The sequence below is a fragment of the Nyctereutes procyonoides genome, unplaced genomic scaffold (genome assembly GCF_905146905.1).
Source record: "Nyctereutes procyonoides isolate TBG_1078 unplaced genomic scaffold, NYPRO_anot_genome, whole genome shotgun sequence".
Taxonomy (NCBI): domain Eukaryota; kingdom Metazoa; phylum Chordata; class Mammalia; order Carnivora; family Canidae; genus Nyctereutes; species Nyctereutes procyonoides.
This window is the reverse complement of record NW_026575028.1, coordinates 5,053,153-5,071,877: the sequence shown is the minus strand read 5'-3', so window position 1 is coordinate 5,071,877 and position 18,725 is coordinate 5,053,153. Positions and strand designations below refer to the sequence as shown.

The window sequence follows — 18,725 nt, the reverse complement described above, 5'->3', positions numbered from 1 at the left end:
AGAGGAAGAAAGATGTGAGAAGATGGGCACTGTGGAGTTGGGAAGGGTGTCTTTGTTTTGTTTTGTTATAGTTTTTGAATTTAAAGATTGGAGGGATCTGAGCATGTGTAAATTATAGTAGGAAAGAACCCAGGGAGGGAGAGTTTAAAGGACAAGAGAAAGGGAAAGTGTAATTGATGCATTAAGGCTCCTAAAGAGGTGCGATGGGATGGAATTCAGAGAATATACTATACTGTACAGAAGGTGCTAGATGAGGATGGTCCAGTCATGTTTATAGATAAGTAGAGGTAGGGGATGAGAAGAGGGGCTATGTAATGGAGTTCTCTCCTTGAAAAGTTCAGTGTCTTTGGCAAAATAAGAAGTGAGGCAGCCTACAGAGAATGAAGAGTTAGGGAGATGTAGCTAAGAGGGAGAGATAAGGGGAAAGTGGAGATTTGGAAAGGCCACTGTGGAAAATGGGAGAGAAAGAGCTAACTTGGGAACCATAGTATTTCCATCGGTGTTGAGGGCTAAGCTGATGTCAGAATATGTGAATTTGGAGTGGAAACCTGGGGATGTTGTGTGATTTATTTCAGCAGTCCATATTTAAGAGCAGAGAGGGGAGGTGGTTAGATTGACCCAGGGGTTGAGATGCGGCAGCAAGGAATTAAGAGAAGTGAAAGCTGCTATCTCATGAAGAATGTGGATTTAGATGAGAGGTTGTCAGCTCTGGCCACCTATCAGAATCACTGCAGAGCTCCTATCACCTATCCCAGGTCTACTGAATCAGAACCTCTGTGTTCTGACATTTTTATCTTTAGCAAGTTCTGCAAGTAATTCTGATGTTCATCCAGGATGGAGAACCACTGTTCTGAACCTAGGTGAACTTACTTCAATCTGGAGCACAGAGATATTCCTGTTGTAATTCAAGGCACGTGGCAACTTAGTCCTTTTGGCACCCTAGTCCCTATGAGGGTGGGTAATTTTAAGGTATCTTTGAGAAGTGGGTGCTGCAGTATTTTCCAGGAGTTCAGAAATGACTGTGGGGTGGGTATGGTTGTGAAGAACTTTGTGTAGTTTGAATCCTATGATGTTCCACAAAGCTTTAGCTACAGCTCAAGAGGTCCTAGAGTTCAGTGTTAGGGTTTTCAGAACTCCAAGGTCATAGTATGTCATGAATCTCCACATTTCATGGGTGCCTTAGTAGTTGGCCCTAGAATAAACTATGCTGTGGAGATGCAAAGCTTTGCCTACCCCCTCCCACTCTGCCTTCCAACTGGTATATATGCCATTTCCAACCCAGTGACTGAGCAGATTTTCAATGTCCAAACTAAGACTCAAGTGAATTTTTAATCCAAAAATTATTCTAATCTGTGCCTGAGAAGTGGTAATAAGTGAATATCCTGATTTTAGAGTAGATTCTAGTCATCACAGATGGTGAAGCTTGACCTTAGAAGAATGTATACTAAAATCTTTACTTAGGAAAACAGGATTCACTAATGCCTAGCAAAGAATAAGAGGATTACTATAGTGGTAGATGACCCTACCCCTTAGACAATATAACTTTGTTTCTACAAAGCGGTTGACAAAGGTTTTTGTGCTGGTAGCAAGATAGAGAAATGTTTTCCAGGTGATAGTTCAAAGAGAAAAATTAACACCCAGTTAGTGCTGCCTAAGCTGCTCAGCGGTTGAACGTCTGCTTTCAGCTCAGGGCGTGATCCTGCGGGGCCGGGATCCAGTCCCGCATTGGGCTCCCTGCATGGAGCCTGCTTCTGCCTCTGTCTCTGCCTCTCTGTGTATCTCTCATGAATAAATAAATAGAATCTTTAAAGAAAAAGTTAAAAAAAAAATAATACCCAGTTAAAAGTCCTGGGCCAAGAGTAACTTGAGTGGCATGCTTGCTTGCTTCTTGAGCCCTTCAACATTTTTATCAGTAATTTGAATGAAAACCTAGAGGGCTTGCTTATCACACTTGTGAAAGATTTAAATACCAGAAGAGTAGCTTTGTTGTTGTGTGAATGAATCATGAATCAGAAAGACCTTGGAAGACTGGAGCAGTCAAAACAAATTTGATTATCTTTAAAAAATATTGAAAAAAAAAAAAGAAAAAAAAGATTTTTTCCTTAGAACAGTGACAAATGTGCATTGTATAAAAAGGAGGAGGAGGAGGAGGAGGAGGAGGAGGAGGAGGAGGAGGGTCAGGTGGTACCTAAAGGTCTAAAAAAGAAAATGGGCAAATTTGTTCTTAGTGAAAACATGCTGGATTTTTCTGAAGCACGTATTTGTTTAATGCACATCCTTCTGGGCAGCCCCGGTGGCGCAGCGGTTTAGCGCCGCCTGCAGCCCAGGGCGTGATCCTGGAGACCCAGGATCGAGTCCCGCATCGGGCTCCCTGCGTGGTGCCTGCTTCTCCCTCTGCCTGTGTCTCTGCCTCTCTCTCTAGCTGTGTCTCTATGAATAAATAAATAAAATCTTAAAAAAAAATGAACATCCTTCTAACCTCGTGCTTAATGATCTGAAAGACTGTCAGCAGTGGATCAAAGCATATATATTTAAGTTTTGATACATACTGCCAAATGACTCTTGAGAAAGACAATTTCCATTTCTCTCATTTAAATGCACCTGTCATTTTCCCCCACAAAGTCACTAAGCTGCATGTTGTTTATAAATATGCATTTTTTAAAAAAATTACTTTTCAAGATAAAGTTTAATTAAAATCAATCCACTACATTAGGTTTATGAACCAGTTGTACAAATATAGCAATCCAAAAAGAGGTCTGGTTTGAAAGCCTTAGGGGTTTGTAGAGACTAAAAAAATATGTTTTGAGTGACTACAAATTTATGCCACTGCTACAAAATGAATACAGTGATGCACCCCTAGAGCCAATGCTGGCTAATACTATCTGGACTCTGTTTCTGTTTCTTACTGACATTTATAAATTGGAAGATATCCAGCAGATTCTTGTCTACCAAAGGCTGTCCAGGATAGAAAAAGGCCTGGAAGCTATGCTATATGAGAATGGGTGAGGGAATATGTATTTAACCTGGAGAAGAAAGCCTGGGTCAGTGTTCTTAGTTATTTTTGGATAATTGCAGAATTGATTTGTATCAGAGTGACTTGAATTGTTCTGTGTTTGGAAGAGAATAACTAAGACCAATCTGCAGAAGTTAACAAGACAGCAGATTTTGGTTCAGTGTTAGGGTGGATGTACTTTCTAACAATCCCACTGGTGACAGATAGTTGTGCTCTTACAAAGCAGTGACTATGCAGTACTGGAATGAATTGAAGCAGGTGTTAAGTAACTCTTTATCAGAGATATAATGGGAGGGGGGATTCTTTCTAAATTTTTAAAATCTCTTTTTTTTATGAAATATTTATTTATTTAAAGATTTTATTTATTTGACAGAGAGCAAGAGAACAGAAGCAGGGGGAGTGGCAGAGGGAGAGGGAGAAGCAGTCTCCCCGCTGAACAGGGAGCCAGATGTGGGGCTTGATCCCAGGACGCCTGGATCATGACCTGAGTCGAAGGCAGCTGCAGATGCTTAACCAACTGAGCCACCCAGGCACCTCTATGAAATATTTAAAAAATGGAAATGCAACAGTTAGTCTGCAGAGACCTTTGTACCGGCCAATCAGATTTCTAATATTTTAATATTTGTTACATTTTCTTCATCTTTGTATATGGGCTTTTAATTTTTTAATTTAGTTTTAAATTTTATTTTAATTATTAAAGGTCAGTTGATACACAATATTATATTAGTTTCAGGTATATAATACAGCCAATTCAGTTTTTTTTTTTTTTAAGATTGTATTTATTTGACAAAGAGAGGGAGCAAGTACAAGTAGGTAGAGGGGCAGAGGGAAGCAAATCTCCCCTGAGCAGGGAGCCTGTTAGGGGGCTTGATCCCAGGACCCCACCATCATGACTTGAGCCGAAGGCGGATCTGCCTAACCAACTAAGCCACTCAGGTGCCCTCATACATCTCTTTTTGCAACATTCTTTTACATTCAACATTATTTTGCAAGAATTATTTATGTTAGTACGTGTAGATCTAGTTCATCAATTTTAATATAAATATATAATTATTCATCTATTTTTCTATGGAATAATGTTTTCAGTTTGTTTTTCACTGTTACAGTCAATCCTGCATTGGGTATCTTTTTATGTATTAGAAGAGATTTGTCCATTGGGAAGTGGGTTGAAGTAGATGGCTTAATGTTCCTTCCAGCCCTAAGATATAAAATTCAGTTCAATCCAACCAACATTTTCTAGTCTCTGGAGATAAAAGGATAAGGCATGGTCCCTGCTCAAGGAGTTCACTATTTAAAGGTTCTATGAACTTTATGTTATATTATTTGTTTACAGTGTCATTTTTAGGCATCTGTAGAATTTGGCAGGATTAGGCAATCTGTTACCTTTCCTAAAATGGAGCGTCATCTGGGCTATCTATAGTTTTTGGTATCATTTTCATTTTCAGCCTTAAGTCTCAGTTTTAACTAATAGTTTTTCATAAAAAAATAATTTTTCATAAGATTATTATGTGTCCAAGAGCATTCAAGACTATTTCTTTTCCAGAGCTGCTTTGTCCACTTAATGATTTATGTTAAAGAAGTATTTTATTTCACCCTTTCTATTAAACTTGGCTCTTCTGAAAACTAATAAGTGCTACTTATAGTCTATTTCTCTGTGTGTTTTGTGCCTATGTGTATTGTTTTTAGGAAAAAGGCTCAGCTCAAGAAGAAAAGAGGTGTGCCTCAGATTAATGAACAAATGCTCTTTCATGGTACCAGCAGTGAATTTGTGGAAGCAATTTGCATTCATAACTTCGACTGGAGAATAAATGGTATACATGGTGCTCTCTTTGGGAAAGGTAATTATCAAAATTCCAGATCTAGTTTGAGTCCTAGGAGAGAATCTCCTCTCTGTAGAGGTAATTGATTGTTTTATAATTCAGGAGTTTGATGATAGTCATTAAATTTAAAGTTACTGTACTAGGTTCCTTGAATGCCCTCAGAATTTCTGAGCCACAGAAAAGCCACTTCCTGCATGTTCAAGGTAGAAGTAGGATTTTGACATCTCTATCAGATTAAAAAACTCCCCAAGTCCCAGCCGTTCAGATGGGACATCATGTCCAGATTAGCTGATTTTTGCATTCCATTTAATTTCCATGTATAAATCCTTTCCATGGATAAGCCTCTATAATAAACTGTTTTATGTCAAATATATAGAAATCTATAAAATAAATTGATTACATTGTGGACAGGTCTAGGTACTAGTAATTTTTGTTTTGAGTTTTAGAAAATGGTAAGGAAGAATATTAATGAGCAATAAGGAATTATGGGGGAATTCCTCACCTTTGCTCTAGTGTTGTAGAAGTCCAAGCTCTCCAATTTATGCCCATTACTCAAGGAAATTATGGCAAGAGATGAGGAGAAAAGGGAGGGATGGACATTTATTTTTCTGGTCTTTGTACCTTACCTCCAGCAAGAGAGCTGGCTACTACTTAGGATCAAGACATGCAACATTTTTAAAAAGTGAATTAATTCTTAAAATAGTTACTGAAAAGGCCATTCCACTGATTTAACTATAAGAGGACCAGAATAGTGTTGCCACAAATCCTGTCAGCATGGTATAATCTGAAACTTTGCAATTCATTTTCCAGGTTTGTAGGTAAATATTTCCTTTATGATGTCAGTCTCTTAGGCCTACCATTTCGGAAGAGTTGATGCTTTATTGAGTTTTCATATTTAGGTGATGAACCTGTGTGAAGTTGTTCTTCTGGATTGCTCAGATATGAATAGCATTGCACTCTTCTGAAGTCTTTTCATGGTTTTGGGGCTCTGTGAGCTCCAGAAATTTTCTTTACTTGTTACCCGGTGACATAGAAATGTGGTTTCTTGGGTTTTGAAGTAAGCTCTGGGGACCAGACATTCTCACTGTGCTCAGCAGAGGCTGCTGGCCCTGGACAAGCACTGCAGGCCGGGGAAAGCACTGGAGGCAAGTCTAAATAGGAGGGAGGCCCAGACAGCTAAAACCCAGGTCTCACTGCCCATTTAGTTACAGGAACAGTTGGTCTCTGTCTTACATACTGGATTTCTTTGTAAGCTCTCTTTCAGAAACAGAAGTCCGGTCACTTCATTTTAGTGGGAGTAGGGGAGGGTGTTGGTGGTGGGGAATGGTCTGTATACCAAATTTATCCATGATTTCTATTCTCTCTCAGAGATCTACAGAGGAGGAAATTCCACATCTTTTTTCCTTAGATGATTCCATGTGTTCATTCCCCTAGCAATTAGTGTTTTTGCTTGTGTCTCATATGTTCTTCAGAGTAATCTTGGCTTTTTTTTCCCCCCCCCTCTGGTCCTTCTTGTTTAAGGAACCTATTTTGCTAGAGATGCTGCTTACTCCAGTCGCTTCTGCAAAGACGACATAAAACATGGAAACACATTCCAAATTCATGGCATAAGCTTGCAACAGCGGCATCTGTTTAGAACGTATAAATCTATGTTTCTCGCTCGAGTGCTAATTGGAGATTACATAAATGGAGACTCCAAATACATGCGACCTCCTTCCAAAGACGGGAGCTATGTGAATTTATATGACAGCTGTGTGGATGATACCTGGGACCCAAAGATCTTTGTGGTGTTTGATGCCAACCAGATCTATCCTGAGTACTTAATAGACTTTTATTGATTTCACTTCCAAATCTCAGTGGTCAAGCAAGTTCTGTGCTTTTTTTGCAGGAAGATTTGTTCTCCTGTCATCTAGCCACTAAAATGTTCACTATCTGATACTTTTGAAACAGATATGAAAAAAAGTGGCCTCCATATAAAAAGACATACTGACTTTAAGGTTGGTTTTTTGTTGTTTTGTTTTTGTCCGTTGCTCGTAGTCTTGTTTGTTAAAGATTGATGCCATTGCCGTTTTACCACAGAGTTCTCGAGAAAGCGCTCAAAACTGAATCAGCGGAGTCTCAATTAACATGATCATTCAGAGTCTGTAAAGTTTATGTGTGTGTTATATTTATTCATATATATATATATATATATATGTCCAAAAAATAAAAAAAAAAAAACAGACATAACTGTGTCCCTTCAGAGGAATTGATCCTTTGTAAATTGAATCCTGACATTATTGTTCACCAATCAGTATGTCGTCTTGTTGGTCTTCTGAAGCGGGGATTTGAAAACCTCGAAGCAGGCTGAGTATTGTGGGAGAAATCAGAAATAAAAACATTATTTACAGAGCTGCTAGACCAGCCAAAAGGAGAAAATCAAGGTAGAGTGTCCCGCTTCTGATTGCCCTGGGAGAGCAGGCTGCACTCTCAGACAGCACATGTCATTCTCTTATCCCTTACATCAGAATTGGCAAGTGCTACAGACTGTAATTAGCCACAGTTCACCACCCCCTCCCTGGGCTCTTGAATTCTTGTACACAGTGCAGTGTTTTTTGCCTCTTCGAAGTGAAACATTTATTTCTTTCCCAAAACATGTATTTTCCCTTTGCTTTGGGGTCCCTATAATAATCATTTGTAAGATTTCTTATCTGCTCACCACTACACACAGCTGTTCAACAAGATTCATAATATTCACATTCTTAAAGTTGTATCTCCCCATTTCAAATCATTGCAGAACATATGAGGTGCTTGGAACAAATCTGGTTTAGTGTTTCGAGTAGTTAATTGACAAGCTGCTAACTCTTGAAAGTTAGATCTAGTTCATAATCATGTGTAATGGAAGTTTGTTTACCTGTTCCACATATTGTGCTCTTATTCTATTCTAAAGAAGAATAAGTAATGTTGGAACAGCTTCCTGCTCCTAGCAGTATTCTGGCAGAGGCTAGACAACAATTTGGCAGAAATGTCATACAAGAGTTCAGGTGTCACATGGAAGAATCAGCCATATGATTGTTGAGTTTTCCCAACTTGATTTTTCATGATTATCCCTGAAAAAAAGAACACTTGTATCAAGCCTTGCCAGGAAACCTTTTCCTAGCTCAATCTAATACTGAATTCTCTCTCCATTATCCTTATTCAGTTTTGGCTGAGAGGTTGTGAATGTAATTTAACTTCTCCGGAAAAAGCCAATAAGTGTCCATGCCTGTGTTGTCCATTTCCATCATTTCTGTTAGGAAGGCATCTAGAAATAATAAAAATGTAGAGTATGGAGCAAGATGAGACATACTAATTCTTCAACTGCCATATATCCCCAGATTTTTATTGTAGCCCAGAATACATGTAACTGTACAGTTGAAAGTAAATAGTACGCAGGAAACTGTTATGCACAATATTTTGAAACCAAGCAGCAACAAAGATTTCCTGACTCAGATGTACATGCTAACAGCCAGTTTACATGAAATGCTGTGAATATTTAGGAAGAGCCCATTTTAGAAACAGGCAGAGATTATCATGGAAATAATGGGGAGAAAAGTCACCAGGCTGCCTTGTGAGAGGTAGCTAACTGTTACTCTAGACACATTTCACAAAAGAACAATCTTAGAGACGCTAGGAATTCAGGTTTTGAAAATCTTTGTTAATTATTTATTTGTTATTTACACACACAATGTTATAGTAATCTCCATTTCAACATGGCTTCCTTTTTTTCAACTTAACACAATCACCTTTCCCATCACTCAAATGGAGTCACTGTTGTAGCATTTGGGAGTTATTCTTGTAGTTGTGCAGATCTTATCTCAAGGTGTGACTAAGAACCCAGAGTTGAGGTTTGCAGGGAAGTCTGTATGAACTCTGAACTTAGTTGGCTCAGATGTAGTAAATAGAGAGCATTGCAAGAGACATATTATAAGAAAGAATTCTGTTATTCTTGCCTGACAATGTGCTGCCAACTCTCCTTTTATAAGAAAGAACTAAATCTGATAAATTTTTCAATGTGATAGTGTAGCATTAATTGATATTAAAATTCTTCATTTTGATCAATTGATTTGAGAAATCCTAATTAGTATATAATAGACTGGACACAACCATCTGCCCCCTTTCCCTCTATCCTCACGTAGTATGCATGGGGAGAATAAAGAGAACCTGTTCCAGATCAACGAATAAATGATTTTAAAACTCTACACTGAACAAATGCCAGCCAATAGTGACTTTTCTTTTTCACTTTGATGTCAGCCTCAGGGTAAAAAAAAAAAAAAAAAGTGTTTAGTGTTTATAAGAAAGAGTCTCATAAATCTTGGGGTTATGAACAGTAAGGTTTTTATATTAGTGCAACTTTCATTTCTAGACTGTTATGGTGATGATAAAGCATTTGGAGCCATTTTTGATATGTGACTATATTGTTTTTACATGTGGTGATTAAAGCTTTCCATAGCAGGGCTTGGTTGTCTGTGTATGCCATGTATTTGTTTCTGTGACTTCTGCGTCTCATCTTCCCCTTGCATTACTCAAGCCTACATTTGCAGCTCAGACTTAATGAGCCCTTGAGAAGCCTGTTGCCTCTAATTCTTAATATAACTCACTTAACAGATGTGAGGGAAGTCTCTTGGTTTTGGTTTAAGTCATCGTGAGCAACAGCTAACCAGATAATCTGTAGGAAAATCATTTATCCTGCTATTGAAAATTCTAAAACAGTTCAAGGCCAAACACCTACAGACAGTGTCTTTTACTCTCGGTGTGCACCCCTTCCCCTTCCCGGGCTCAGAGGAGCAGTTCTAGGGGAGGTGTGTCTACAGGTACCTGAGGAGCGTGCTTCCTGAAGTTCATCCAGCCTCCAGCCACCCCTGGTATGTCCGCAGTAAGTTTTTGAAGCAAGTTAGGCATTTCACTTGATCTTTATTTTAAGCTTCTGTTGGCAAAAGAAGAGGGAGCTATCTGAAGATGTCTTAATTTTACAGGTGAAAGACATGTCTTTCTGTTCATCAAAATCGTGTCCCAGTCTGTGTAAATGTTGGCCAATTGGTAAGGCTCAGTGTGACAAAATGCAACTCTGATGGTGTAGAAATGTGACATGTTTACAGGTTCTGTTCCTAGGCCATTCAGGATTTGAGGCCACCCTGTCAGGTCACCAGGAATAGCAGAGGGAACAATCTGACTGCAGCACTCCACATCTTCCATTCTCCCTGGGGAAGGATGTTCTGTTTGTTTTTAAATAAACATCGTATTTTGTTTAATGCGAAGAGAGAGTCTATTTCTAGATGAAATTACACATTCTGTACTTGTAAAAATGGAAAAATAAAAGGTAATGGAAAATAGCAAGGAAAAGAAAAACAAAGCCTTGTCAAAATTAGTTTTTATTAGAAACTTTAGCGCAAGGAGTTGACTTATTTTTATCCCTTTGCACTATATGCAGAAAGAGGTTTGGTGAAAACAAACTGCCTGGCCTCATTTCCTTTGAATAATTTTTTGATGTCACTAGGGGCAACACTGATGGAAGAAATGAACATTTATTTTTTTCTCTTTTTTTAAAGAGAGAGTGCGAGACCATGAGCAAGGGAGGGAAGAGGGAGAGGCAGACTCTTTGTTGAGCAGGGAGCCCGATATATGGGGCTCCATTCCAGGACCCCGGGATCATGACCTGAGCCGAAGGCAGACACTTAACCATCTGAGCCATCCAGGCACCCCAGAAATGGACATTTCAAAAAAATATGAAGTACACAGTTATTTGGGGGCTGCCTGGGTTTTATGAGTGATATATACAAGAAACGTGAGCCCTACATGTCCTTGGAGAGATGTTCTAAATTCATCCATTAAAGCTTTACTGTTTTGCAGAGGTGGTTCACTTCTCATGTTCCAGAGACTACAGGCTGGAAGGTGGTGAAGAGCTTCTGCTGGCTCTCTCTTTTCCCTGCCCCCTTCCTGTACTGAACTGCACCTGACCCATCACAGGTAAAAAGATGTCTTGGTTATTCTTAACACGGAGACAGTAAATTCCTTGCTATTACTGAGTTAAGTCTCCTGCTGTAAGATTATGTAATCAATTTTCTCAGTTCTAATTGCTTGGCTTTCATTCTTCAGCACTGCAGGCTGAGAACTTGGCTTTTATTGAACTTTCTCACTGTGTGGTGATGCAGCTAAGAATTTAACATGGGTTTTACTCGTTTTTAAGTGGCTTCTCATGTGTCTGGAACACAGGATAATGCCAAAAACATTTGTTTTTCCTGCAGCTTTTTAGCCTTCCTGTACCCTCTACCAAGAGGTCATACAGGAAACTGATTCTTACTCTGGTTTATGCTAACTTCACTGGGGTAAGCCAGTTTGGGAGAATCATAATCCAGGATTTAATCCAAATCATTTTTGCAATATTAATTATAAATTCAGATTGTACTCCTTGGGCTTCCTTGTTACTTAAAAAAAAAAAATCCCTTTTCCTGAAGGACTCATTATGCTCTAATGTCTCCTGGATAACATGTGGATGCTGCAGGCATTATAAGTTCACGTTTGATTAACATTCTTTGTGAATTCAGTGTTTGAGCCCAGTTCCTCCACTTTATTCCTTTAAGAAGGAGATCACGCACCATCTTGAGAGTTGCTGATGTGAGTTTTATTTCTAGTTTTGATGTTTGACTCAGTGTGATCTTGGATAAATCAACAGAGGGGAAGGTTCACTTTTCAGAAGGTGAGGTTTATCAAAAATTTGTTAGATGTAAAAGACCTGACAGAGCATGGCTAGATTTCTCTAGACAGCATCTGACCTGACTGAGGATGGTTTTGTGTTGGGGTCAAGAAAGTACAGTAGCAGGGATCGTGATGCATTATGAAGCTAGAGTTTGGAATAGAAAGGGAAGGGAATTGTCCTGCCCCTCCCTGAACCTCTGCTGCCATTCCGTCCCCCTTTCCTTTCAAGTTTACCACTCTGAGGTCCTGCGATGTGCCAGGCAGTGAACAAGTCAAGCATGGCCTCTGCTCTCGTGGAACTCAAAGTCTCACAGGGAGGACATACTGAACTGTAACAAGGGGAGTTCAGGCCACTGTGAAAGCCTGTAACCTAGAGAATTACAGAAGCCGCCCCAAAAAGTGGCATTTGAACATAAAGATCTGAAAGGTGAGTGGGTATTAATTAGGTGAAGGATTGATGTCAGTCCCCTGGCCATACCCAACTGTGTCATGTCAGGCTTTTGGGAAGTGAGGGGAACAAGGTGTGTGTGAGGGAGGCAGGTTGTAGCATTTTTAATTAATTTGAAAATTAAAGAATCCAAGCATCTTTAAGAACCAGAAGTGTTGCCCCCAACCCCGTACCTGGCCCTGGGAGTCAGCTTTAAGGGAACTGGGACCAGCGCTAAGGGGTACCTGGAGAGGGAAGCAGAGATGGTGTAGGTCTTCATACAACTTACTAGGAGAATCAAGATGCTTGCTAGGTAGGTAGACTTGTGTATTCTTGCCCGTGCCTTTGCTCATGCCTTGTTACTTCCACCAAAACACATACCTGCCTACCTGCCTTCTACCTTCAAGTCCTATCTATCTGAAGCATGGGCTCTGGAGTCAGAGGACCGAGTTGATTCCTGGTTCCACCACTCACCAGCTAGCTGACCTTGAAGAGGTTTCTGAACTTCTCTGTGATTCAATTTCCTCATCTATAAATGGGGATAATCATAATGCCTACCTCATGTGATGGAATCATTCCTGCAGAGTGCGTGTATCGTGCCTGGCATAGAGTAAATTTCAGTAAATGTTAGTGGGTAGTGATCTAGAAGGCCCTTCCTGTTTTTGGAAGTGTTCTATAGTTAATTCAACCCTCACAGATCTGGGATTCTTAGAGGATTCCCATTACACTTGGAGGTAGAGGCATACTTTTTTTTTTCCTTAGCATCTCTTTGGTCAGTGGCCTTCAACAGAAGACCACCAGAAGCAGTCCTGTAGTTAAACAAGTTGGGTTGCAGTGAGGGAGAACACAGGCCATGAGGAACTGTGGGGTGTCCCAGTAAGGGAGTGTTAGAACTTATCATAGGATTTGGGCTTTGGTTGGGTCATTTGGGATAGCATCTAAGGAAGCAGGGTTTTGCCCTGGATTGGATGCTGTCAGACAGCAGGGTGAATCTTTGATTGGGGATCTCAGTACATCTTATCTGGCTGGCTGGGAAGGCTAGGCAGGGGATACACTGTAATTTGTAAAGTACTAGCAGTCTCTCATTTTGGCTGAAAGATGGGATGTTTGGTATTCTGCAGGTATACAGTGACCTTATTTTTGTGTGTGCTTAGACAAAATTATGAAGTTGCTTCACTTTGTCTCATTTTATCACAGTCTCCAATAACCTTGTCTGAGGTTCAAATTCTGTGAGATAGTTCACCTTCTACAGGAGAATAATGTGACTTAGCTGAATGCCAGGCCAGTTTCTAAATGGCCGGGGCTAATCTTTTTGTCCTTCTAAACTTGGTAAATAACTATTTTATTTGGGCTAGTTTTCTTCCTTCTGGGAAATTCTAAGTGATTATATCCATTTACTCAATGAAACACTCACTGAACATCTATATGTACTACATACCAGGCACCATACTAAACAAAGGACACAATGGTAAAAAGCCCTGCTTTCAAGGAGCTCCACGTCTAGCATGAGAGGAGAGCTAAAGACTGCACTTCAGTCAGTCATTTTGATGGTTTTGATGGTGTAAATGCCTTCTTCAGCTTTCCCATAAAGAACTACTCCAGCCTGTGTCTGGACATAGTAACAATAAGCACCCACTCCCATGAGGCAGTATCAGTTTGATGCCAAACATTAGAAAATCTTACCTTGATCTGTAATCCCCTCCTAGTATCTTCTACCACTTGACCCCTGTCTTTCTAATAGAACAGGCACACAGAACGAGTTTTCTGAGTGTTACCTGTAGCCGCCTACATAGTCACCACATGAAAGGTGTAAGTGGACTCTGGATTCTCACATTTCAGTGCTGTACTAATTACTCATAGGTTTCTCAAAAAGAATATTCTCAGTCAACAAATAGTTTAATGTGATCACGTTTCTTGAAGGGCTTTGCTATGACATGTGGCTGGAGGACAAGAGACTATGTTACTGGGGGTTTCTAGGCCGGTGGGTGCCACTCAGGATAAGAGCAACAAATACTAGGTGGCAGCACCTCCCTTCAAACTGGCAGCGCCATCTGGGAGCTGGGTACCTGTCTGCCCTTTGGAGAGAGGGATAAAAGGACACTCCAGAAATAATCTGGTTTCTCCCTCTGCCACCAGGTGGGACAGCCCCCACTCAGGTCCGCCAGAGTATGCATTTATCCCATTTGTAGTAATTTCTGAGGAAAGGGGGGCCCCTTCCCAATAATGACCTCTTCTAATGTTTTAGAGTCTTGACCGTTCAAAAGTTCTTCCTATATAACCATTCATTCATATGCTAGCATTTCATCTTATCTTCTCCTTTTCTCATGTGAAATTTTATTTAGCCCAGCAAATAATTATTGGATACTTTCTGAATCCGTGAACAGAGAGACACTCTTCAAAACTTATCTCTTCAGCCATAAAATAAAAATAAAATAAAATATAAACTAGTCTCCATTCTCTAACTTCTCTTTGGCCTTACTCTACAGCTCTTTATCTGCCTGTGGTACTGTCTCCTGGATATGCTCTATATCATTTGCAAGATACAGAGCCTGGGTTTCACCATCCTCCTTGACACAGACAAGATACTCTGTTTCTTACAATTGTGAAGTTAATGCCTCAGAAAACAATATGCATATTATTTGCTCTTTATAAAATGTGTGTCAGAAAAGAGACGTCATTAGCTTGGCTTAAAATTGGAATCCATGACATACCAACACACATTTCTGAAATACTTCTCTCAAACTCTGAGGAGTTGAACTTGGTACACTAAAATTTTTTAAAAGGTATGATTTCAGACTATTCCTATGAACCTGGTTGGGAGTGGGCAGGGTATCAGATAATAACTTGCCACCGTGGAGGACAGAATGGTCTGACTCCCTGAGGTCGTGTGAGCTGGCACAGACCCCAGTCATGGGCATTGTGATTACTAGTCCAGTGGTCCTTTGGCATAACTTTGTTGCAACATGGCTATATTTGGCTGATCTTAGCACTGATATCCTTCATTTAAAAAAAATAAAATAGGTGGGCATCTGGGTGGCTCAGTGGTTGAGCATCTGCCTTTGGCTCAGGGTGTGATCCCAGGGTCCTGGGATCAAGTCCCACATTGGGCTCTCCATAGGAATATGCTTCTCCCTCTGCCTATGTCTCTGCCTCTCTCCCTCTCTCTCTCTCTCTCTCACACACACACATAAATAAATAAAATCTTTAAAAATAAAATAAAAAATAAGTGTATCTTAAGTGAACATTTTGAAAATATATGTGTCCTGTGTTTAGCACTCTGTGTTTGAAAAACAATGTGTTATAATGAAATACAGTTTTAGTCAGAAACTCAGCTCTGCCACTTTCTAGCCATGTAACTTTGGAGAAGTTGCCAGACTCCTCTGAACTGTTGGTTCCTTTTCTTTTAGTGATGTTGTGAGAATTATCTGAGACTGTGTGGGCATGAAAAGCACTTAGCACTGACTTATGCTAGTTGCTCAGTGATGAAATACAATTTTATTACTGATTGAGTAGTTCCAAGAGGAGGGTATCTGTAAGGCACTGGTGGGAGGGCCAGAAGGTCTGGGAGAAGTCATGCTGTAGTGCAGCAGTGCTATAGATCTCAACATAATCCTTCACTTCTCAGATAGCATAAGAAATGTGGAATGCTGGAAAGAGAAACCAAGGCACAGAAAGTCCAAGCAATATAAATAAGAATATATCTATGATTTATTTAAGATTTTATTTATTTATGAGAGAGAGTGTGTGAACAGGATGAGGGGCAGAGGGAGAGGGAGAAAGAAAATCTCAAGCAGACTCCATGCTGAGCACAGAGCATCAGCACAGGGTCCAATATAATGTTCCTGAAATCATGACCTGAGCCAAAATCAAGAGTCAGACCCTTAGGCAACTGAGCCACCCAGGTGCCCCAGAATATATCTGTGGTTTAGATTCCTTACTGTCCATCCATCCCCCCGAGACAGATCTGTGTCTTGTCCATTCCAGACAGCTGTAGTGGATTGGGAATAAAGCAGATTTGTGGGTAAGGACAGTAGAATTTTGGGTATCCCTTCTAGCCTGAGACTCTCCTACTGAGAATATTTTGTGTATTTTCATAGTCAACTATAGCAACAATTGCATCTAATGCTTTGGCTTCATCTAGATTATCATAGACTGCAGTTAAATAACCTGCGATCATTGACTGTCAAGTGCTTGGAGCCAGGTTGTAATTTGTCCTCTTTTCTTCTAGCAGCACCTAGCTGCATGCCTTGAATATCCACACATGTATAAATTGTTGGTCTTACAAATCATTGCATTAACTTGAATCCAGTCTTGGCTCTTCCACCAACTTGGCAAGTCACTTCCTCCTCCTGGGCCTCAGTCCCACATCTGTAAAATGAAGTAGTCTGAAGGCCCCTTCTGCCATACACAACTTTTACTCTCAAAGCTGCCAACAATAAAAGTAAGAGCAATTCTGCAAAGCAATTTATGTTCACAGTTCTCCAGCTTAGAATCAGACTTGGACCATAAAATGGAGGGTAGACAGAAGACTAATTATTAAGCAAAATATACTAAAATAAAGGGAAAGCTAAATAATAAGCAGAATATACTAAAATAGCAAAGATTGAGGGTACTTTTAGTGTAGCTAGAGGTGTTTTAAAGAAAGTTGACCCTCTTACCAGATGACCTTGGAGAGTCCAGTTTATTCTAATAAGAGGAATGATTCCACAGGAAGTCATGTGATCTAGCTTGTTACTTCTCAGGTATTCCCCCTGCTGTCACACAGGATACGTGACTTCCACAAGCAGGAAACAGCCTCATAGATAATCTAGATTTTGAGGAATGCCCCGAGGTGTCTGGGGCCATCTCTGATTTTACCCTGCTTTTCCAACCTCACAACCCTCAGAGGGGAAGAGGCAACAGCAGAGAATATGATGGGTTTGTGGGAGGCCTCTAGCTGTATTTTATGCCTTCACCTCCTGTGTGGGAAAGCAAATTGCAGAGGGATGGGGCAAGAATAATCTTGAATAAACTCTGAGGACCTACACAAAAGTCCTATCACTCAAAAATAAAGGCTCTTATTTAGTAATACAATTCACTTGTTACAAACTGCACAACTGTTTGGATCTTTGCTATTGAAATCTATTCATCTAGGGGGAGAACCCATGACTAACCAATAGGTATGTGAATTGCTTAGTGTATAGCCAGCTCCACAGATACAATATTCATTTTCTTACCAGTGGTGCAGTGTGCACTCTGGAACCCAGGGAAGAGAAAATCTATTTACAGTTTGGGCTAACAGAACACTGAAAAGCCTTCAAAAACATTCAGCATATGACTGGATACATACATTCAGCATATGACTGGACGGAGGACAATGCAATAGCAATTGGCAAATGTGAATGAAGTATTTTGGGTAGAAATAATGAAAACAAATGAACCCACTCATTATCTCTTAATTAACTCTCATTTCCTTAAAAAAAAAAAGCCTTAGTTTTGGTAATATGTGGTTTCAGTTATTAAAACTACCAAATGAATTCTATAAGTTAGAAAATGTTAATTATTGCTTTAGTCATTCTACATTTATTGACCATCCACTATGTGTCAGATGATAGCCATTCACATTCCAGGCCCTTTGCTAGGACTGACTTCAAAGATGAACAATGAATAGTCCTTGCCTTCCAAGAGCTCTTGGCCTGGTGAGGAGACAAGTACCTAAACAAATAAATGATAATTCCATGTAATAAGTACTTGTCAGAGAGATGAATTAATATGTCATGGGAAATACAAGATGTGCCTGAAGGGTAGAATAAGGACAAAAATTCTAGATATTCTAGATATTATACCTAATCTTGAAGGTGACAAAAATGAGAAAGGACAAAAAAATGCAGGCAAAGAGGAGTGTGTGGACAAATGTGCAGAGCTTGGATGGGATCTGTGTGTCTGAGGAAGAGTAAGCAAATGTGACAGCACGGTGGTTGTGAGGAAAGCAGAGTGTGGGAGTGGAACAGAATTAAAAGAGATAAGGCTGAAAAGGTAAGTTGGAGCCAGATTGGGAAGGGATTTGCATTCTAAGCTAAGGAGTGTGGATCTTTGAGGAATTGACCAAAGTTTTTAAGAAGCTGAGGCACAGTTTGCAAGACTGGATGAGAAGTGATGTCATTGGTAGGGATGAAGAATATGGGAGACAGACCATTGCTGGAGAATGCAGTGGGCATTAATGTTTTGTCTACTGTATGCTGTGCCCCTTTCCTGGGAACAGCAGACATACCTGTGAATACCTCTGCCCTATGTGAATTCATGAACCTAATGAGAGCTGCCTTTCTTTTTCTTTTTTAATGTGACCCCATTTCCTTAGCTATAATGATTGTTCTGGGGGATGCATGCCAGATGCATGCTGGTCCAGTCCTACTGTCTTATTCTCTTCATCTTGAGTGTTTGGTCAACATGGTCAACGTGTGACCCAGAGACCTTCCTTGATAATTCTGAATTTTTAATTGGCACTAAGGGGAGGAACTTTTCTGGAATTTCTGATGATGAGTCTGTGAAGTTGTAAATATAGAGATTCCAGTGGTTATGTCTCATCTGTGGGAGAAGTTGGTCTTCAGTAGAGAAAAATGGAAACTAACATGTGGAGAGAAGCAGGAATGAGAGACAGAAGGAAAGTGAGTTCTGGTGGCCTTTCAGTCCCTGATTCCAGGCATCCCTGATGCTAGTTTGATTCCTGCCTGTCCTACAGTTTGGTTAACATGAGCCAATAAATTACACTTTT

At 40.0% G+C, this 18,725-nt stretch overlaps 1 protein-coding gene across 4 annotated transcripts in view; it reads left to right on the top strand.

Moving 5' to 3' along the window:
• The window catches only part of PARP11 (poly(ADP-ribose) polymerase family member 11), a 47,513-nt gene extending 38,203 nt beyond the window's left edge, over positions 1–9,310 (top strand). For all 4 annotated transcript variants that reach the window (XM_055315487.1, XM_055315489.1, XM_055315490.1 and 1 more), the window contains 2 exons: positions 4,700–4,851; positions 6,355–9,310. In XM_055315487.1, the coding sequence (XP_055171462.1) occupies positions 4,700–4,851; positions 6,355–6,671 (469 nt within the window). In that variant the 3' untranslated portion in view covers positions 6,672–9,310. The remainder of the gene's footprint in view (positions 1–4,699; positions 4,852–6,354) is intronic.
• Positions 9,311–18,725: the final 9,415 nt, after the last annotated feature.